We start from the raw sequence: 23,684 nt of genomic DNA on the forward strand, positions 1-23,684 counted from the left end.
TAAATAAATAAATAGTACGTAAAATCTAAAAAAAAAAAAAAAAGAAAGAATTCGATGGGGGAAAATCAATCCAGAGAGAAGGACTAAGACTTTTGTACTAAAAGGAGTGAATGGCATATGGGAGCCAGATTCCTTCCTTTCTTAAAGTCCTTAATTTTTCATCTGTCATTTTGTCATCTTTCATTTTGGACTAAAATGAGCTTCAACAAGTAGTTAAAATGAGTTCATTTTACTGCCTTAAATAGTAACATCTTATGGAGCCATAGTATAGTTACAACAAACAAGAATTTAACATTGAGACATTACTATTAACTAATTTACAGACCTTATTCAAGTTTTGCCAGTTTTTCCACTAATGTCCTTTTCTGGTCCAGGATCCAATCTGGAATTCAGATAGGATTTAGCTGTCATGCCTCCTCAGTCTCCTACAATTTGTGATAGTCCATCTAGTCTTTCTTGGATTTTAATGACCTAGACACTTTTAAAAAGTACTGGCCAGTTAGTATGTAGGACACTTTGGTTTGACTGATGCCTCCTCATGATTAAATCTTGGTAATGCGTTTTTCCCAGGAATACCAGGAGGTGATGTTGTACACTTTTTAGTGCATTATACCAGTAGGCAAAGGATGTCAATCAGCTTATCACTTGTGATATTAACTTTGATCACTTGTTAGAGTGGTAACTATCAGTTTTCTGCACTATAAAAAAAATCACAATTTTTTCTTTTGTAATTACTTAGTATCTTGTGGAGAGGTCAGTTGGGTTTTATTTCTTATTTCTCATTATACCTTTACCCACTAATTTTAGCATCCATTGATTAATGCCAGATTTCATTTGACTTAGAAATATAAAGTGACACTGGTTATTTAAGATTTACACTTAGTGAAAAGTCTTACATATGTTTTTCACTATCTGTCCTTGACAATTTTTCAAAGTACATTTCTTGTCACTACATTGGAACATCCTGAGTTCCAAGCCCACCATTACCTTCAGAGACCCAAACTTCCAATGATCTTTTATGCCTATGAGTATATTCTCTATCTGGAATGTACAACTCTTCAGTCCTTCACCCATTCCCATGCCATATCTGCTTGGCATACTGTCATCCACTCTTCGAACAAAATTCAAAAAGCCCTGGAGGTTTTGAAGAAGAATAAGATGCACCAGGAATCTGTCTCCCCACATAGACAACAACTGCAGTGGCAGAATCTGTGTGATGTAACTGCTTCAGAATTCTGGAACCTACTGAAGACTTACAACTTCCAGGAGAAGGCTTGAATAGTAAATTGAGGTTGATTTTGGTCAATTTCAGCTCTTAGCACAGTAGTAGCTGCCCATTCCCCACCCCAACCCCCATGGCAGGCAGCTATTCATGTGTTTTGGGGCAGCTTACACAAAGTTTACAGGAGCTAGGGTAGACAAAAAGGACTCAGTCCTCCAAATATCAAGAATCTGTTCTTCAATCACTGATGGCTGCTTCTGATCACAGTTGCAGACAAAAAGGCAGGCAGCCACTCTTGTTGCACCTCCCTCATTGTTGCAAGTCTCTCTCCCTCTGGATAAAGTGACTTCCAGATTTAAAGAGACAGCATCCTGCCCCCTCACCTCCCCTCACCCCACCACATTTTTCTGTTTTTCCTCTTTGGGGAACAAGACATTAAAAAGCAGCTATATGTATTGGAAAAATTAGAAAGTAATTACATGAGCCCAGGGAAAGGCACACACTCAGAAAAGACCTGGAAAGGCCTTGCATTTACACAGCAGACTGATCCTCAGCACAAGACAACCTACAATTAAAAACAAAAACAAAAACAAAAAACAACCTAGGTAAATAAACAAAACAACAAGGAAAAAAAGAGCAAGTCCTGGGGAAGTGGGAAAATCTGATTTGCAGAGTTACCTTTATTAGAGTCAAATGTCCAGTTTTCAACAAAAAAATTTTAAAAATATCAAGGCATACAAAGAAACAGATAATCATGGCCCATTCAAAAGAGAAAAGTAAATCAACAGAAACTGTCTCTGAAAAAAACCTGATGGTAAATATACTAGACAAAAACTTTAAAGCAACTATCTTAAATATGCTCTAAAAGTACTAAAGGAAGTTGTGTAGAAAGTCAAGAAAATAGTGCATGAACAAAATGGGAAACATAAATAAAAAGAAAAACCTAAAAAGAAATTATGGAGATAAAAAGTACAGTAAATGAACTGGAAAATACACTAGAGAGATTCAAAGGCATATTGGAACATGAGGAAAGAATCAGCGAACATTAAGATAGGAAAATGAAAATTACTGAGTCTGGGGAACAGAAAGAAATAGATTGAAGAAAAGTGAATAGAGCCCAGAGACCTTCAGGACACCATCTAATGGACCAACATACACATTGTGAAAGTTTGAGAAAGAGGAGAGAGAGAGGGAAAGGGGCAGACAGAATATTTGAAGAAAGACTGGTTGAAAACTCCCCAAATTTGATGAAAGATCTGAATATAAACATCCAGGAAGCTCACTCAACTCCAAGAAAAATGATCTTAAAAAAAAAAAAAAAACCCACAGGGTGACACACAACACTCAAAGTTTCAAAGGCCAAAGACATAGAGCAAAAGAGAGTCCTAAATCTCAGTAGATTTAGTGATAGATATCATGCAAAATATCTTTCCAACAACAGGATGAAGTTAGAAATCAGTGACAATACAAAAACTAAGACATCCATAAGTTTATGGAAATTAAATAACACATTCTTAAATAACCAGTGGGTCAAAGAAGAAATCATAAGGGAAGGTAGAAAATACTTAGAGATGAAGGAAAATGAAAACACAATATACCCAAACTTATGAGACACTTATGAGACAAACTTATGAGACACAGCAATGCTAAAGGGGCTCTTTTTCAAACTTTTCCTCAAAATTGAAGGAAACATTTCCCAACTTGTTCTGAGAGGCCAGGATCATCCTGATACCAAAGCCAAAGACACTACAAGAAAACCACAGATCAATATCCCTGATAAACACTGATGCAAAAGTCCTTTAAAAAATACTAGCAAACCTAATTCCGCAGCATATTAAAAGTATTATACACCACGAACAAGTGGGATTTGTTCCTCGGATGCAAGAATAGCTCATCATACAAAAATTATCAATAGAATACAGTACAGTACTACCCAAAGCAAACTACAGAGTCAGTGCAATCCCTATCAAAATCCCAACGATGTTTTCTCTAGAAATAGAAAACCCCATCTGAAAATTCATACGGAATTTCAAATGACTCTAAATAGCCAAAACAATTTTGAAAAAGAACAACAAAACTGGATGACTCAGACTTCTTGATTTTAAACTTACTATAAAACTACAGTAATTAAATCACTGTGGTCCTGGCATAAAGACTGACTGACATATAGACCAACAGAATATAGAATACCGAAACCCTCCCATATATATGGTCAAATGATTTTTGACAAGGGGGCTAAGAATATCCTATGGAAAAAGGACAGTCTTTCCAACAAATGGTGCTGAGAAAACTGGTATCCACTTTCAAATGAATGAAGTTGGAACTAACACCATATAAAAATTAGACCAAATGGATTAAAGGCCTAAATGTAAGACCTAAAACTATAAAATTCTTAGAGGAAACAGTGGACGAAAGCTTCATGACACTGGATTTGGCAACAATTTCTTGAATATGACACCAAAGGCACAAGCAACAAGTGAAAAAGTTGCACAGGCACATTGGACTTCATGAAAATTTCGTGCATCAAAAGATATTATCAATGCAATTTTTTTTTACATGAACAGACTCATATCAATATAAAGCAACCTCAGAATGGGAGAAAATGTTTTCAAGTAACATATTTAAAATGGATCAATATCCAGAATATATAGAGAGTTCTTAAAATTCAACAACAAAAAAAAAACCTGATTAAAAAAATGGCAAGGGGGTGCCTGGGTGGCTCAGTTGGTTAAGCAACTGCCTTCGGCTCAGGTCCTGATCCTGGAGTCCCTGGATCGAGTCCCACATCGGGCTCCCTGCTCAGCAGGGAGTCAGATTCTCCCCCTAACCCTCCCCCTCTCGTGCTGTCTCTCTTATCCCCTCTCTCTCTCAAATAAATAAATAAATTCTTTAAAAAAAAAAAATGGCAAGGGCACCTGAGTGGCTCAGTCGTTAAGTATCTGCCTTCGGCTCAGGTCATGATCCCAGGGTCCTGGGATCGAGTCCCACATCGGGCTTCCTGCCTCAGCGGGGAGTCTGCTTCTCCCTCTTCCACTCCCCCTGCTTATGTTCCTGCTCTCACTATCTCTGTCTCTGTCAAATAAATAAATAAAATCTTTAAAAAAAATCATTCTTAAAAAAAATTAAAAATTAAAAAATGGCAAAAAACTTGGATACTTCTACAAAGAAGACATGCAAGTGACAATCCACACATGAAAAGATGCTCAATATTACTAATAATTAGGGAATGCAAATCACAACTATAATGAGATATCACCTCACATCCATTAGGATGCCTACTATCAACAAAAAAGAAAATAACAAGTTGTCGGTTTGAATATAGAGAAATTTGAACACTTGCACACTGTTCATGGGAACACAAAATAGGAAGGCCATCATGGAAAACAGAACAGTGGTTCTTCAAAAAATTGAAAACAGAATTATCAGAGGATCTAGCAATTCTGTTTCTGAGTATATATTCAAAAGAACTGAAAGCAGGGTCTCCAAAAGATACATGTTCATAGCAGCATTTTCCACAACAACTAAAAGTTGGAAGGAACCCAACTGACCACTGACAGATGAATGGATAAGCAAACTGGTACATACATAGAACTGAGTATTATTTAGCCTTAAAAAACAAAGAAATTCTGACACAAACTACAACATGGATGAACCTTGAGGATACCATGCTAAGTGAAATAAGCCAGTCACAAAACAACAAATACTGTACGACTCCGTTTATGTGAGGTACATATAGTAGTCAAATCATAGAGACAGGAAGTAGAATGGTGGTTGCCAGGGGCTGGGGTAAAAGGGAATAGGGAGTTAATGTTTAATAGGTACAGAGTTGCAGTTTCACAAGATGAAAAAAGTTATGGAAATGAACAGTGGTGATGGTTGTACAACATCATGAATATATTAATAACAGTGAACTGTATACTAAAAAAGGGTTCACATGGCAAGTTTTACATTTATTTTACCACAGTCAAAAAAAAATTAGAAAAAATTCATCCAGCCTTTCCTCCTTGGCCCAACTCATGTAGTTGGGTTTTTCCCTCCACAGGGCTCGATGGCACCTATAAGCCTATCACAGGATTTGCTATATTTTATTGTGTGATGGATTTGCACGTTTGTGGTTGTTCCTTGATCTTATGTGTGATGTTTATGAAGATATATTGGAGACCCTGTATGTTTTCTGAGGAGTATACTCTGAATCTCTGTAATTCAAGAATCTTTGTCAGGAGGCTGCAGGTTTACAGCTGAAATTGCTGCTAGACATTTCAATGAAAGAAAAGTTGTCCACAGGACATTATGGGAGATAAAGAGTGGAGGGAAATTTGGCAGTGGGATTTTTAAAAAGCCTAAAGTAGACCACCTGTTGGCTGATGGAAAAGGGATGTCACTCATTCACCAGAAGTTAGTAGGAATCTGGGAAAGGACAGAGAAGGTAGAAATTCAGTATTATAAATTGTTTTTGCTGAGTAAAATGGGATTACAAAAGGTAGAAATGAGGACTTCAAACCTTTTATGATTATGAAAGTAATAAATGTTCACTTTATAAAATCTGAAATTTACAGATGGGTGTTACAAAAACAGAAATCATATGTACTTTTACCACCCAGAGTTAATCACTGCAGGCACTGTGGAATACATCTGTCCTATCTACCTACTCTACCTATCTACCTACTCAGCAGGCAACCATAAAAATGACCATGCCAACTTTAACCATGCAAAATGATCTTAATGAATGGGGAAATTGCACCTATTCCATAACCTTTCAAATTTGTTATCAAAACATTAAAAACTCTCAATATCAATTATAAATGTGTACTGATAAATGTGCAAGAGAATAAACAGTAAATCTAATATTTATTGCTGTAATCCAAAACATTAGAAACATTGAGAATTAAAGTCTTTTTGTTTTGTTGTTCTGAAAAAAGAGTTAACAAGAGTGGTTTGGGGGCGCCTGGGTGGCTCAGATGGTTGAGCGTCTGCCTTCGGCTCGGGTCATGATCTCAGGGTCCTGGGGTCGAGTCCCGCATCGGGCTCCCTGCTCCTTGGGAGCCTGCTTCTCCCTCTGCCTCTCTCTCTCTGTCTCTGTCTCTCATGAATAAATAAATAAAATCTTTAAAAAAAAAAAAAAAAAGAGTGGTTTGGGGTGCCTGGGTGGCTCAGTCAATTGAGCATCTGACAATTGGTTTCAGCTTGGGTCGTAGGATTGAGCTCTGGACGGGCTCTGTCATGGGCACAGAGCCTGCTTGGGATTCTCTCTCTCCTTTGCCCTCTGCCCCTCCAGCACTACCAACCACACACCCCCCCCACCAGCTCTCTGAAAAAAATTAAAAATTAAAACAAAAAAATGAGTAGTTTGAACAGTGCTTGCTGCTTTTTTCTCATGTAACTGACTGTACAAAGAGAGCATCTTTTCTATGCCTTGGACAACTGTCCTACTCCCTTTCTAACTCTGGCTCAGCTCCCAACATTTTATCCTTTGTGCTTTCACTGTTGGAAAATATCTCCCAGAATTCCTTTAGTGTAAAGGGTTTTTTGTTTTGGTTTATGCTTTTTTGTTTTAGTTTGGTTTGCATTTGTTTTGTTTTGCTTTGTTTTTTGCCTACATTGCTTCCTCTGAGACTTCATTCTTTTCTTTAAAAAAACTTCCCTTATTTACATAGATGATTTCACTTCCACTAAGTTCCTCTGGCTGCCTACTTAGAACCTCTTAAGTGGCACCACTGTCAACATTCCTAAAGTCTGCTGTTTCTTCTGCAACTCCATTTATATTAGACTCAAATTTCCCTTCCAAAATTATTGCTTTTAGCTTCTTTGTTACTCTTTTGTCTTTGTTGTGCAATTCCCTCTTTCAATGATCAGTTTTTGTAAAATGCTATGTGGATTTACCACTACAAGACAAGGAAGAAACATAGCTACATGCTTTGCTGTCTGTGTGTGAACTAAATAATAAATGCAAAGCAACCAACTGCTGACAGATTTTCATGTAAGTACATGATTGATTACTGGTGATGATGCATGCCTATTATTTACATAGTGATTTGTTCACTGAAGAGCTAGCTGCAAAGTTTGTACTTCATGCAATTACTCATAGTGAATACAACATGGTAACTGAAATCTGAACTATGTTGTGGGGGACTGGGGTTATCTGGCTGAAATCTGTGCATATTAAAGCTCTGTGAAAGTAAGGATTGCCTCTGTGTGAGCACCATTATATATAATAATTATAAAAATGATGCTAACTTAAAATACATATACATTTTAGGTACATATATATTTTTGATTATATATACTTTAAAATTTTTACATTTTAAATTAGCATCATTCTACAATTAATATATATTCTGATATTTTATTTAGCCTTATGTTATATGTATTTTCCCACACTGTTATATATGCTTGGGAAATATGATATTTAATAGCACAACGGACTTCTACCCTAAGAATGGAAATTAATTTCCAACTGAGCAACATACAGGTTACTACCAAAGTGTTCGATACTAGAGATAATGTTGTGAGAATATATGCTTACACAGATCATTCAGTACTTCTATGATTATTTCCTATGCATAAATTTTCTAGATGTGGAATGACTACATTAAAGGATATAAATGATTTGAAGGCTTTTGATACAGACCTATGTATATTTTTATTTACCTCTTCTTGTCTCCAAAGTCAGCTTCAAACTTTGAGGGTTGTATTGCATTTTTAAAAACTGATTTTCCATTATCCATAGCATACTTAAATGTGTCCAGTGAAATTAACACTGGACATTTGCACTTTTGTTGTTGTGAGTTGTCCACTCAAGTCCTTTGCCCACTTTCCTCTTGGGATACCTGTCTATTTCTAGGTGATTTATATGACCTCTTTCTATTTAGCACCTCTTTACAGACACTGCCTCAAAAATGAACAAGTGTGGAACTCCAAAAACCCCAGGCTGTTATTGCCCTCCTGTCCATTTGTTATATAAGTGAGATGTATAAATATAAAATCACACCACAATTCTGATGTGTTTTTAGCTGGTTCTAATAACTTTTAGAGCTGGTTATAAGAGTTCAATTACTAACATTCACTTTCCTCAATGATGCACATAAAAGACTCAACCATTAATTATTAACCTTCTTTTCTTTTCTTTTCTTTTTTTTTTTTAAGTCAAGGCAAGTGTACTGGGAACAGAGAAGAAAGCCCACACCAAAAATCTTTAACTAGACTGTGATTTTGGCATGACCCATGTTTCACAGTTCCATATTCAGTTCTTTGTCCCTCAAATTCCCACTTCTTCATTCTCTATGATCTGTCCTGCTGCCCTGGTCTTGTTTTGTGAAACAAGTGACTTGCTTTCACGTTAAAGCATTATTATTTAAAAGAAGGCTTGTAAAGAGGGCAATAAGAGTATGGGAATTTGTGTTATCGATGGGTGAGAATGATTTTCTAGAGGGGTTGCTTTCTGACACGTCACATTTTACCACATAAGGGAATGCTTGCCTATTCAACTTAGCACTAGCAGCTCTGAACAACCACCAAATGCTATTAAAAAAGCTATCATGGGGCGTCTGGGTGGCTCAGTTGGTTAAGTGACCGACTCAGGTCATGATCTCAGGGTTCTGGGATCGAGCCCCAGGTTGGGCCCCATGCTCAGTGGGGAGTCTGCTTGAGGATTCTCTCTCCCTCTCCCTCTGACCCTCCCCTGCTCTCTCTCTAAAATAAATAAATAAATCTTAAAAAAAAAAAAAAACTGTATCATTATATTGCAACCAACTGCTCACATTCTGATGTTCGGTGCAGACTGCCATCCCAACCTGACTGCAGAAGGTCATCTGCTCAATGGCCAAGGAAGGCATGGTTAATGCGAAACATATAAACCAAGCTACATACTGCATCTCAGGCAAAATGAAGAAAATATTTTAAAAACAATGATCACTTGTTAAGTTTGAAAATGCCTATTTTAATTGAAGGAGGAGGCTGTAGCATAATTTCTTATAGCAACTTTATCTAGTTGTAAAACTCATGTAGGACATACACTTCAAGATAAAGGTATAAGAAGTAGTGGCAGAAAACACACCTGCAGTTTTGGGAGTCTTTCCTATAGTACCCAGGTTCAAATACTGAACGTCAGAAACCTGGGGGGTCTCCTGTTAGAAAAGGTAATGATGCTGTGGCTTCTATTTTGATGGCTCAGAAGCTTTTATGCTCACCACTGCTGTGGGGATTCTAGGGCTGGGTTTTTATATTTTGCAGTTACTATAAGTACAGCAATTTTCCAGAAACAGAAGTCCTTGGGCAATGCTACCTGCCCTTTTGTATCCTTTCCTGTCAATCTAAGGCAGAGTATGGGTTATTTCAGGAATATAGGCTGCCCAATGAAGGTCAGGACAACTCCTGCCAAGAAAAGGTCAACCTCTAGAGATAAATCCAAATGATGCAATTTTAAAGCAAGCAAGCTAGTGAGCCGTATCATTACCACCCCGTAGGAGGGGCTGGCTCAGCCAGGGCAGGACAGCAAGGGTACAGATGAACTCTCTGGATAAATTTGTACTTAAATCTATGTCCTACCAGACGTGGTCTGTTCTTGTTTAGAATAAGGAAAGGCAGAAAATATACTGCATTTGTTAGCAATTAGCTTGCTTTCCTACACAAATATTCATCAAATCCCTCCCTGCACCAGACCCAAAAGTAAAGCTGAAGAAGGGATATCTAAGCCAAGAGCTGAAAGCTGAGGAACAGTCAAGTAGAAGGAGGAAGAGCATGTACATTTAATACATTTAAAGTACATTTAAATAACTGAAAAAAGCTGGGGTACAAAACACAGAGTAGGGCAAAGAGAGTCAAGAGACAAGGCTAGAAACTAAGTGTCAGATCATACATGGTTCTGTAAATCTGTTAAGTTAGAGTTTATCCATGAATAGTGGGGGATCATTGAAAGGTTTGAAGTCAATGAGTGACAAGATGAGTCTTGCATTTTAGAGAAAACATGCTGCTTCCACTGTGAAGAAGAGAGTGGGCAGGGTAAGAGCAGGCCTTGGGAGAAGGCCACTGGGACCCTGCAAACACAAGATGGTGGTGGTCTTCATGACACCGTCCATGGGAATGAAGAGAAAGGACAGTCTGTGATGAATTTGGGTGGCTTGACAGAATAGGGCAGGATGGCATAGGAAAAGAGGCCAAGATGATGCCTGCATTCTTGGCTGGGCAACTGCAGGGAAATGAATTTCATTCTCTGACACAGGACGTAAGAAGAGAAACAGTTTTAAGGAGGTGATTATGGGTTTGTTCTAACCCTGTAGTATCTGAGGTGTTTATGGTGCATCCAGTGGAAATGCCCAGCAGACAGACGGGCAGTGGCTAACTGGAAAGAGGGATATCCCTATTAAATGGGGCAGTAACTCCTTAGAGCAGCTGCTTAGTAGAAAACTATCAAGATGCCCAACCTCTTGGGTTTGACGTGCAAATGGACTACTCAGTACCTCTGGCCTCCATCACCATAAACCATAATCACCATAAACTATCATTTAGATTTCAGTCCACTGACTATGAAGAGAAAGAACAGACAAGTCCAAGTCCATTACTATTTAAAGAGAAAAATCCACTTGGTTTTTTCTTGAGAAAAATTAGAAAATGAAAAAAAGAAACTTTTCCCCCTATACTTAGTGGGGCACAATTTTTTAAATTGCACAGTGACGTCAGAAACATGAACTGGTAAGTATCATGTTGATATTGGCATAAATGTTGTTACTGGCAGAATCTTTAACTGCTCCGGAGATGGCTCAGGTCCCTACTCATCTAGCACAGGAGGGAGCTCACATTCTGATGTTCGGTGCAGACTGCCATCCCGACCTGACTGCAGAAGGTCATCTGCTCAATGGCCAAGGAAGGCATGGTTAATGCAAAACATATAAACCAAGCTACATACTGCATCTCAGGCAAAATGAAGAAAAAATTTTAAAAACAATGATCTCTTGTTAAGTTTGAAAATACCTATTTTAATTGAAGGAGAAGGAGGCTGTAGCATAATTTCTTATAGCAACTTTATCTAGTTATAAAACTCATGTAGGACGTACAGCCTAGCTTCTCATTTCCTCTTCTTAAATAAAATATTTAATTCAAACAATAACCTTGCTTTATTTTTTTTTCAGGAGACATGGTCAATTGGTTATACCTTTTATTAACCAGATCTTATACTATGTTCCAACTGAGGGTTCAAAGATCCCCCTGAAACTGAATGGGAAGAAATCAGAAAGGGGGACAAACCATGACAGACTCTTGACTCTGGGAAACAAACTGAGGATTGCGGAAGGGGAGGTGGGTGGGGGAATGGGGTAACTGGGTGATGGGCATTAAGGAGGGCACGTGATGTGATGAGCACTGGGTGTTGTATGCAACTGATGAATTATCGAACACTACATCAAAAACGATGTACTATATGTTGGCCAACTGAAAAACAAACAAAGATCTCCCTGAAACTGTGAATTGTACACAGAACCTGGCATATATGTGAGTCTATACATTTTTCTGGGAAGAGGGTCTAGAATCCTCAGATTCTTAAAGCAGTTTACATTCAAAACAGACTAAGAATCACTATCTTTTATCTACCTTCCACTATGATTCTACTACAGTGTATAGTAAAAATACAGGGCATAAATTAGGGGTTGACAGGTTTTCTCTTAAGGATATGTTTTCTTTCATAGGACCATAATCTGGAAAAATCCTCAAAAGCTAACAAGTTCATCCACCTGCCTTTAGGTGAAATACCTCCAAAATTATCCAAGTCAGATGAAAACTGAAAGTCTGTTTATTTCTCCCTATGGGAAAGCAATTCCAGCACCTCATTCTGTAACCTATTACATTTTTTAACAACCACTATAAAATTTATCTTTGGTCTGTATGTGCTCTAGTTTAGGTCCTAAATTGCCTTATTACTATTTTTCTTCACTTTATACACAGCTATAAATGTGTGTTAATCTTTTTCAGGGAAGATATATTGCAATGTTCTCGTCACAGGCCATTTTTAAAACCAGTGACTCTGGTGATCAATGTGTATACACACAACACAGCTCACGCAGGTTAGGCAGACGTCTGGCCATATACTAGAACATGAGTGTGATCAAGTTACTAGTAACAAGAGTTCAGAGTCTCAAAGAGCTGGGGATAATCTCTCAGATGACACAGTGCAGGAAGAAGAGGCTCTCCTGCTGTTTCTGTCGGTCAGAGGCATGAATGTGAGGCATTTGGTGGAGATCCGACCTAACCATGGGCCCAGAATGTGTGGCCACCTCAGCAACCCTCAGCCTTAGTCTGACCTGTGATTATGGTCCTGTTGTCCTCCCCAAGGGACACTGTGCACTCCAGCCCTCCCATGTACACTGGCCACCTGACTCCCCCTACTCGTCTGCCTCTTGCATAGCTTTGTTTCCTGTGGTCTTCTCTATATGAATACTGGGCACCTCAGTCCTCCCACCTCCAGTGGCTTTCCTGGGGACAGTGAACCCCTTCTGGACCAGGCAACCCAGCAAACTTGTCCACTGTCCCGTGGGCTGCCTTCCCCAATAAGGTCTGACTTACAGCCTCAGTGTAGGGGTGCCCCCGATCAAGTCTGTCCTTCCTTGAGTACTCTCGCTCAGTTTTAGGGTACCTTAGAGAGTTCTTTGTAAATCTTATGGTTACTCTTTTTTCAAGGCTAATGATGTTTTACATTAAAATTCTCCTATTTAAATCACTGTGTGGTTTCTCCCTTCTGATTGGGCCCAGACTGAAATAATCACAATGAAAACTTATTCTTTGATTACTGTCACGGATTGTATTTGCTAACAGTGCATCTTCTATTCTTATCTTTCCTTCTAGTTTAACTGTATTGTGGTTAAAGAATGTGGACTATACAATTCCAACTTACTGGAATTTTTGATGTCCTTTTAACATAATGCACGGCCCACTTTTTTTTTTTTTTAGACTTTTTATTTATTTGATAGAGAGAGCGAGCGAGAGAGAGAACACAAGCTGGGGGAGTGGGAGAGGGAGAAGCAGGCCCCCCGCTGAGCAGGGAGCCTGATGCAGGGCTCGATCCCAGGACCACGGTATCATGATCTGAGCCGAAGGCAGACGCTTAATGACTGAGCCACCCAGGTGCCCCACATGGCCCACTTTTTAAAGATGTTTCTGAAAACTGAAAAACTGCAGTTTCTGTTTTCAGGGTACAATCTTATTAAAATATTTATACCCTTTATATAGGGGTCAGCAAACTTTTTCTGTGAAGAGCCAGATAGTAAATAATATAGACTTGCGAGCTATAAGGTCTGTGTTGCAACTCCTCAACTCTTATCAAGGAACAAAAGCAGCCATAGACAATATGTAAACAAATGGTCTGTGTGGCTATATTCAATAAAACTTTATTTACAAAAATAGGCAGTGCAGGGGTGGGTGGCACCTGGGTGGCTCAGTTGCTTGAGCATCGACTCTTGACTTCAGCTCAGGTCAAGACCTCAGGGTCCTGGGATCAGCCCTGCACCAGGCTCTGTGCTCAGTGGGGAGTCTGCTGGAGATTTTCTCTCTCCCCCTCTCCCTCTGCCCTCGGAGCGTACACTCTCTCCCTCTCAAATAATCTTTTAAAAAATGATAAAATAAAAAAATAAAAAAACTTTACAAATAGGCAGTGGGCTAGAGTTAGCCCACAGGCCATAGTTTATCAACCCCTGCTCTACATCATTATTTTTATCTACTTGGTCTGTAAAGCAATGAGAAAGAGGAGTTAAATCTCTCAATACTACTGTGTTTTTTGGATTTCCTCCTGTGTGTTTTTGGTCCTTTGTTTAAATAGTTCTATGCTCTAAAATTTGGCACAAAAAGGTTCATAGTTATTATGTCCTCCTGTGAATTTTATTCCTTATCATTGTAGAATTTCCTTTGTTCTGTTAAAAGTTTTTTTGTACATTAAACCTTACATTTAATATTAAAAAGTATTTAGAAAGAAAATATAAAATAAGAATAAAATTAAGATCAAAGAGAAGTTTAACAATAAATCCAGTTGGAATAAATTTACCTATTAAAAGAGAGCAAATCTAAGAATCTGGCAAATACCAAAACCTGGTCTATAAGATAGATGTGGAAAAGTGTGTCCTGGAAGTTTTTCCTATAATGGATTCTGGATCTGTCTTTCCTTATTTATTTTATTTTATTTTATTTTATTTATTTTATTTATTTTATTTATTTTATTTATTTTATTTATTTTATTTTATTTTATTTATTTTATTTTATTTTATTATTTTATGAGAGAGTGTGTGTGGGGGGAGGAACAGAGGGGGAGGGAGAGGGACAAGCAGACTAAACCCGCTGAGCACAGAGCCCGACAGTGGGGCTCGATCCCAAGACCCCGAGATCATGACCTGAGCTGAAACCAAGAGTCAGACGCTCAACAGACTCACCCACCCAGGCACCTCTCCGTCTGCCCTTCTTAAGACAGATCTTCATCTGTCTTTTTAAATCTCTGTCTCTATAAATATAATTATCGTCCAATATATCACATATTGCATCAATTTATATATATGCATACAGATTTTTTAATTTGATGTCATTTTGAGTCTCTTATATAAGAGAGTCTAGTTTGTGTTAGTCTCTCCTCTGTTTCCTGCCCTTAAACTAAGAGACAGCGGGCTATGTGGGTTCAGCCCCCACACTCTGAGCTAGAGCATCTAGTGTTCTGTTTTCCACACAGCTTCATGCAATAGATTTTCTACACCAAATATCCTTCCACTTTGGGGTTTGGGGCTGTTCCCCGGCGTTGGGGGATGTTCCCTTACTTCATTGTGAGCCCATTGCCACTTTTTTTTGACTGCTCTACTTCGCATATGCCATTATTTAATGTAACCCAGAGCTGATGGATTTTCCCCTCTTTCTTTTTCACCCCTGTTGAACCAAACCTTTATTTGCTAAATATAATTAAGTCTAAGGAATTATTCATCCAAACTGCATTTGCCTTCCCTTGAAAGCCACAGAGCAGAAAAAGACAAATCCTAGCAGCTTTGAGAGAACTGAAGGTCTCTCTCTGTGAGGAACCAGACCTAAGTTCCCAGGGGTTACAGGGATCCCCAGTCTGGAGAGGTTTTCATGAGTCTTCATGGAATTTCATCAACCCACTCTCTGGCTGGCTGCTCTGTAGGAATCATGTGTCAAGCACTGGGTCCCCTTCAAGTTTGGGTAAAATTGTTTAGTTGGTCCAAACTCCAAGTTTCTGCAGGGCTCTTTCCATCTATTCAGTGGTCTTGTGTCATCTTACTTGTCTTCACTTAACTTTACTTATTTCCTTCTATCTCTGCGGAGATTTAGGGGAGTATGCTCTAGGTCTGCATGCCTGCTTCTGCATTCCTTTGGAGTCCTGCATGCCAAGTACAACTCTAAAATATCTTTTTGAGAGAGAACTGGCCTCCATAACCATTTCTTCTTCCTTCTTGGAATTCATTTCTCGAATTTTCTACCTCCCATTAAGACGGCTTTGAGATTCTGCCTTAAATACCTATTGAAATGAATGATAAGCCATCTAGTTTTAAAATAAAGGAGAAATTTAGTGTTTCTAGGCCAAATAATCTTCTGAAATTTCTCTTGGTTCCAGCTCTGAAAAGAATTAAAGTGGTATAGAAATTCAAGGCATCATGAAATTCAAGTAAAATAACTTTCACCTCAGCAGTGTTCTGAAAAACACACCAACAGGTGAGCTCTTACCAGTGGAATGAGCAGGCTAATGAGGTCTGTCAGAGGTTTGCTGAGCAGCAGCAGGTCCTCAGCGGCCTGAGTGTCCCCTCCTGAGCCAGACTTCTGCGCCTTGAGCAGGGACGAGACAAGGGGAGGGGGGGGGAGGTTGGCGATTAGACACTTTGGCCAGAGGAGACAGATCCTCTCAGTCCAGGAGAGGAAGGGGGCTGAGGAAGCAATCCCCCACAGCCCCCTGAGGAGAGGTTATGCCTTGTTATAACAGGACAAGGAGCGCACACAGTGCCACCGCCAACCAACTCAGGCTACAGAGGCCCACCTGGATGGCCCACAGATAAAGCAAGACCAAGGCTGTCCTTGAAAGAATGATGTTGATGTTCATGTACTAGGAAGGGGACTCTCTCTTTCCAACCATGCTGACATGGGGTGCTGCTACCCCCATCTTCCAGGTGAGAAAACTGAAGTTCAGAGAAATAGTTTGTTGAAAGCCCCACAGACAATGAGTGGCAAAGCCGGACCCCAAATCACAGATGCTCATTTCTCGTGGGCATTTTTATGCACATTATCTGATGCATACCATCATCGTATAATTCTGCTCTGCTTTCCTTCTCTGTATGCATGCGTATGCTTGAATACCATCTAGAATATTGGTCCAACGTACCAGCGCATGGACAGGCCTCAGACACAGGTCTCCGTTGCCAAGAAAGGACAGGCTTAAGTTGCATTGGAAAAAGAAAATGAGAAGCAAGTGGCTCTACTCTTAAGTGTGTCTGCTCTCAGGAGTTTTATGGGACTGTCTAATCTCTATTATAAGGGATGAATAATTTTATATTGAAAAAAGGCACTGACTATTGTGTTTGCTACAGTATATACACATTTCATTCACACACTTCCTCACTGTTCTTAATTTCACTCAGAAGAAACCAAACTTCTTGTACGGACTGACCTCTGCCAGAGCCTTCAGAGCAGGCTGCAGACTGCCTGTCTCGGGTTATTAGCCTGTACTCTAGGACCCTTCTCATGAAGGCCCCGTTCCTTCTGGACAGAACTTGAGCTGCCTGCTTTCTCTGGCTCAGAGGGACTTGCACCTCTAGATAGCCAAGGGGAACCACCATAATCGTAGCATGGAGCTTCCCTTTCCCCTCCCCACCCCCACCTCCAGCCTTCCCAACTGATTTTACCAGAAAGGTAGAATTTCCTCCAGAAAACAGATGTGTGGCACTACCCCAGAGGTCTGAACACTTCTGACTCTTGGCTGTTGATTCCGCCTTCAGAAGCACAGTGCAAGATAGGAGCACTGGGTGTTATACGCAAACAATGAATCATGGAAGACTACATCAAAAACTAATGATGTGATGTATGGTGATTAACATATAATAATAAAAAAATAAATTTAAAAAAATGGGGCGCCTGGGTGGCTCAGTCGTTAAGCGTCTGCCTTTGGCTCAGGTCATGATCCCGGGGTCCTGGGATCGAGCCCCACATCGGGCTCCCTGCTCCGCGGGAAGCCTGCTTCTCCCTCTCCTACTCCCCCTGCTTATGTTTCTGCTCTCACTATGTCTCTCTCTGTCAAATAAGTAAATAAAATCTTAAAAAAAAAAAAAAAGAATACTGGCCTTTTCACATAAACACATTATCCTTTAGAGCAAACAGATTCTCTCTTGGGGAAGATAAGACAGTCTTGCAAACCAGCACCTGGACCGAGAGGGGGCATGATATGATGTCACTGCTTCCTTGCCAAACTCACGGAAGCAAGCAGATGGGGCCACAGAAGCAAGTGCACACTTGTAGGACTCTCCCACCAGGACATCCAGTGTCCTCCATAGCCTCTAAATCCACATAGCCATTTGTTATTGTTACCAAGAAACAGCCAGACCCTCCCCACCAGTATTCAGGTACCACCTCCTTGCAAAGCTGCCAAGGGTTCCAGAAAGAGAATGCTGCCTCTCTGCGCAACCAAGAACTTCACACCTGGAATGCAATAGAAACTCCTCTCCTTACAAAAATATGGGACTGCAATGGAAGCTCTGTGCACAGAGGTATCCCAGCAGGGTTTCCCACAGGAAGAAAAACAGAAGCTGAGCAACAATTTCAGGGGCCCAAGTTCACCTCTTCTCTCAGTCTATCTCCAGGTCCCTAATGTCACACTCCCTAAAGGCAGCCTCTTGATACCCACATCCATGGCCCACTGTCTGCATTTCGTAAAGGGCCCTTTCCGCAGCAAGGATTCTCTTTTCTGCTATGACACTGCTATTGTCCTCTCCATTCAGGCCCTCTGCCCTTGCCTCTGGTCTACAATTCACTTTCCCCCATCACGGCCGTATGGTAACTAACCTCACTACCAGCCATCCAGTGTTTTTGACCCAGCCAGTTACAGTCTAAGCAAGAGAAGATGGTAGACTGCACCAGGGAGGCAGCAGTAGTGTTTGAGAGAAGTGGTTGGACTTACTAGGCATTTAAGGTAAAATCTACATTATTGGAGGACAGATTAGATATGGAGTATGAAAAAAAGAAAAATTTTCAGGATGACTCCCGGGTTTCTAGTGTGCATAGCAGGAGGAAGGTGGCCAGCCTTGCTGGGGAGGCAAATTCCGAGTTGAGCTTTGGACATGTTGACTTTGAGGTGACAATGGCGGGGGGGGGTTCTAGTGATTATTTGGAGAAAGCTGCTGGATCTCTAAGGGTGGATTTCCTGGGAGGACTCTGGGTAGAAATATAAACTTAATAGTCTTAAACATATAAAACATGGAAATGTCAACTTATGAGCCATCTTTAACATTAAATGGCAACAGATCATTACTCAAAATGAGATAAGGAGTACAGTGTTAAAAAAATGAAAATAAACAAAAGGTCAGGCAAATACAGTTCTATTCTATCTAGCACTGCTACACGAATCTAGTGCATACAGGTAGGTACTCAAGAGAGGTTTGTTAAATAAATACAGAGGTGGGGCACCTGGGTGGCTCGGTTGGTTAAGCATCTGCCTTCAGCTCAGGTCACAATCTCAGAGTCCTGGGATAGAGCGCAGGTCAGGTTCCCCACTCAGTGGGGAGTGTGCTTCTCCCTCTGCTCCTCCCCCCACAACTCATGCTCTCTCTCTCTCAAATTAATAAATAAAATGTTTTTTTAAAATTGAAAAAAAAAATAAACATGGAGGGAAGGCAGTTGTAGAGAACAAGAGCAGTCAATTCCTCAGGTAGCTACTGTCTGATGTCCCCACAATGGAGCACAACGCGCAATGGTGGCACCCGGACCAGTTCAGCACTCACTGTGCTCCCCAATCACCATCACGTGAGTGCTCACAATGCGCAGATGACACGATTCGGTCCCCACTCTGTAGGGTCGCACCGCCTGCTCCAAAGGATAGCATGCTTATAAACAACTGTGCTGAAGGTAGAGTGTGAAAGTAGAGGTGGACACAGTTTGGGTGGTGGGGGGAAGTAAGAGAAGATGACATGTGACTTCGTCATTTCCACGGTGGGAAGGAGGTCTACAGGGAAGAGTGTGGAGAACGGTGTTTCAGGGACCGGGAACCACAGGAGGAAAAGGCATGGGAGTGAAAGACTGAGAGCCGACTGTTTGGCATGGGAGCGGGCAGCACGGAGGCATGGCAGATAAGGCTGGAAGGCACCCTGGGGCTGGATCATACCAGGCCTTGAATGTCTCACCAATGAGTAGAAGATCCCATCACAGATAATGAGATGTCACTGAGGTTTGCCACGGAAGGGAGAGGCATGGGGAGGATTATGAGCTATAGTAGAAAAATCTCCCTTGCATTTGGCGGCCAGGCAGAGGGTAGCCGATGGGCATGAGCAAAGGGAACACCACAGAGGAGTCAAACTGGATCATTTCAACAGACTCGTGTCCACATTCCAATCTTTCAGCAACACCAGCATGTTTGCATAGAAGCAGCAGTTTAACGGTCCCAAGATCACAAGAGCAGTGGATGAAGGTCCCCCATCACTTCACAAATGATAGTCAAGGCCCAGACGGGGGGGGGGGGGGGGGTTAGGGGACCTGGATTTAAATACTGAATTGGGCTTCCCGACCCCCCAAACTCAGTTAGGTTCTCTTCGCCCACATTCACCCTGCAGCACCCTGCACCTCACAGCAGCTGTGCGCTCACAGATGCAATGGGATGATGATTTCCTCGCCATTCGTGTAGCGACGGTCTTCCTTCTGAAACCGCGAGCTCCCCGAGTGCTAACACCCTTCCCTCTCTAGATCCCTACCGAAATCTCAGTACCCAGCCGTGTTCTGGGCTAATAAGTAGAGAAACAAACCGTAAATTAATTATTTTGTAAGCCTGCCGGGAGTCAATTCAGTCAGGAGCCGTGGCCTGAGCAGCCTCCTACATGCCAGGACATGACCTGAGGAAGTCATGGTCCACAGGAAGCCTTCTGTAAACAGGAATGTGAGGGGAGCACTTCTCTTCTTCTCGTTGTTAATGATACAGCGACCATTTAGTGCTTACCTTCCCTGGGCGCTATATATATATATATATATATATATATATATATATACACACACACACAAGGCACTACCTATTTACATCTACTCACACATATCTTCTTCTCTTGTTTAAGTCATACGATGACCCAGCAGAGCAGTTTTTATCATTTCTACTCTGCATATGAGGAAACCGATATTAGGCATGTGAAGAAGCTTGCCCAAGGTCATATAGATGGAAAGTGGTGTGGCTGGGATTTGCATCCAAAGACCATCCCACACGAGTGAGTCTGGAGCATGTACTTGTCTTTGCTTCCACATCTCTCCCACACAACCCTCAGGTTAAACCAGGACCGATTTTGAATCACAAGGCATGTTGTGGGCAGGGACTGAACTCCTGATTCTAACACCCACCTTCCCATGGTCCCCGCCTCCCTAGTACACATTCTTACATTGATTCACTCTCCTCCCTGAAAAAGAAAAGCAAAGCACTTATCATTTAAACACTGGCAACCCTCAATTCTGCTGCTTGACAGTCATTCCTGTTAAAAGTAGATCAGGTTTTGAATGCAGAAGAATCCCCAGGGTGGAGCATGTTTATATATTTTCTTTTTACTTTATTTTTTTAAGATTTTATTTTTTTTTTAATTTTTTTTATTTTTTAAAAGATTTTTTAATTTATTTATTTGAGAGACAGCAAGCACCCAGAGGGAGAGGGGGAGGGAGAAGCAGACTCCCCGCTGAGCAGAGAACCTGACATGGGGCTCGATCCCAGGACCCCGAGATCACAACCCCAGCTGAAGGCAGATGCTTAACTGACTGAGCCATCCAGGCGTCCCAAGATTTTATTTATTTATTTGAGAGAAAGCGAGAGAGAAAGAGCATGAGCAGGGTGAGGGGCAGCGGGAGAAACAGACTCTTTGATGAACAGGGAGCCCTATGCGGGGATCAATCCCGGGACTCTAGGATCATAACCTGAACCGAAGGCAGACATTCAACCAAATGAGCCACCCAGGCGCCCCTGGAGCATGTTTATAAATGGAAGAGGTTACCTTAGGTTTGGAAAGTACTTCTAGCTCCCTGTTCTAGGAGGATGTGTCTTTGATACACATGCAATTTCTTTTCCCAGCCCTTTCCCCTAATTCTGTCTCCAAGGACTCTACCTCTGTCAGATTGACACGGTATATGAAGATCAAAGTCAGCAGTCAAGGTCAAAAGCAATATGTGGCAGGTATTACAGGGGAAGATTTAGAAAGATGTTAGCAGTAAAATATACAGTGGTGTGCAAGAAATGAAAAAGTAAGACACAGTGATCTATCGGTACACTAGAAAATTTTAAAAAAGAAAAGAATTAGAAAATATTTTGTATTAAGGAGTTTTCTTTTAAAATCCTTGAATATCTCTCTAAATCACTTGTAATAAAAGGATTTCTATTGTTCTGGAATTTTTAAACTTCTGATCCTTTTTATCTACAATCTACAAAACATAATCTTTTACAGATTGATATCATCAAAGCATCTTGCAAGAGTACCTATCGATGGCGCCTTGAGGAATTACCTAAAACCACTGTCAAAACTGAAATAAGAAACAATATTCTCTGAAAAAACGCTAGGAAAGAGAGGAAAAGTGAAGAGAAATTTGTAACTCAGGATTGCGTAAGTACTTAACAGTGCTCTGTTAGCTTGCAATTCTTATGGATGAGCAAATAAAAACAACCAGGTAGTTTGAAGGCCACTTCCATCTACCGGCTTTACAAGTTTGGGTTAAACACTAACTATCATGTTTACTAAGGGGATCTTGGAATCATTTACTAAAATACACTGGACAAGCTAAACACTGACCAGCTCAATTGGGGATAAAAGATACCATTTATCAGAATGAAGAATAACAGAGAATAAACCAGAGTCTAGGGAATCATTCTTGGCTCTGCTACTATGACTCCTGGCAAAGTATCAAACAGCTTGTTTTCAACTTGAGCTTCTGCATCTCTCCAAGCCAGGATGCTACCATTAGATGTATATACCTCTTGCAATTTTACCAGGATTTTAAATATAGCAATGAGTCATCTTGGCTGTATGCTTTCACATAATCTAAGTATCAGCAGACTCAGTTGGTTAAATGAAATAGGCATGTGCGGGCACCTAACACCCAACACAGAAAGCACTCAATAAACCCGCATCCCCTTCCTTCCTTACAGCATGTTGCAAAGTAAATTCAGGTTATAGTTTGGGGTGAATTGACTTTCCCAGTAGCCACTGAACACACTTCTAATCCTCAAAAACTGTCTTGCAATTCCATGTTATTTGTCATAATAGAAAATGAGAAAATTTATGTTGTACATGTATGTATAAGAGTGTACAAACATGTGTGTATGTGTTTGCCTAAAATCTCAATCCATTGTCTGTAGCAAGTTAATTCATCCTGTTGAGGTGGACTGGAGCACCATCCCTAGACAGGAAAGATGGCACACTGAGGGGCCGGCCCTAGGGTGCCTGTAAGGCAAACGATCTCCTCCATCAGGAGACTTCCCCAACTAGCTCTTGGCAAGTGTTTCCTTAAGCCTCTCTTACTTTCCTTTCAGATTGTGTGATCACAGAATGTGTCCTTGACACTGGTCACGCCAAGATGGCTTATCTCGTAGTCTCTCTCTATAGAATCAGATGTATTTTTTCAAAAATGAAGACACATTAGAGAAATATCAGAAAGGAGAGAACAAAAGGGAAGGGTGACATGGTGTAGGGTTGTTTAAGACATGGGAGGAGAGGCCCTGTACCTGCAGAGCCAGTCGAACGACGCTGGACGTGTAGGTCAGCATGCCATGCAGAATATCGAGCAGGGAGAAGAGGAGCGTGGATGCCATCTCGTTGTTGTTCTTATTGTCCATGTCCAAGCACAGTGTGGCGGTTTCAGTGAAGAGGTCACAGACATGGCGGACCAGACCTGAGGGTAAAAAGGAGAAGGGTACAACATGCCTTGTAAATTACAAAATAACGTGTCATATAAACCCAACGGAGCAGGCATGTGTATTCTATGCTGCATAAACTTGAAGCAGTCTTTCAACTGTACTCGTACAGGATACCCTCAGGCAGGTTTTTAAAAATGCAGGTTTCCAGGCCTCACTCCCAGAGTCTGCTCAGGAGCCTGGGACGTGTTACATAAGCTCCCCACGTGACTTGATGCAAGGGTTCCCCAAATTACACTTTGAGAAACACGATCCTACATGAACAGGCTTCACAAGGACAGAGGGCTCCCTGACACTGGAAGAAAACATGTTACATACGAACATACTGTCTCCAGGTTCTCTGAGGTTCAGTTCTTCACAGTATGG

General features: G+C 40.8%; 1 protein-coding gene across 1 annotated transcript in view; it reads right to left on the reverse strand.

Annotated features, from left to right (window-relative positions):
• ULK4 (unc-51 like kinase 4) overlaps positions 1 to 23,684 on the reverse strand; it is a 580,245-nt gene that overhangs the window by 153,920 nt on the left and 402,641 nt on the right. The window contains exons 33-34 of the mRNA XM_034992636.1: positions 23,130 to 23,296; positions 15,920 to 16,018 (exon numbers count right to left, since the gene is read on the reverse strand). Coding sequence (XP_034848527.1) covers positions 15,920 to 16,018; positions 23,130 to 23,296 — 266 coding nt within the window. The remainder of the gene's footprint in view (positions 1 to 15,919; positions 16,019 to 23,129; positions 23,297 to 23,684) is intronic.

This window comes from Mirounga leonina, unplaced genomic scaffold, assembly GCF_011800145.1.
Source record: "Mirounga leonina isolate KUSES-001 unplaced genomic scaffold, KU_Mleo_1.0 Mir_115, whole genome shotgun sequence".
Classification (NCBI taxonomy): Eukaryota; Metazoa; Chordata; class Mammalia; order Carnivora; family Phocidae; genus Mirounga; species Mirounga leonina.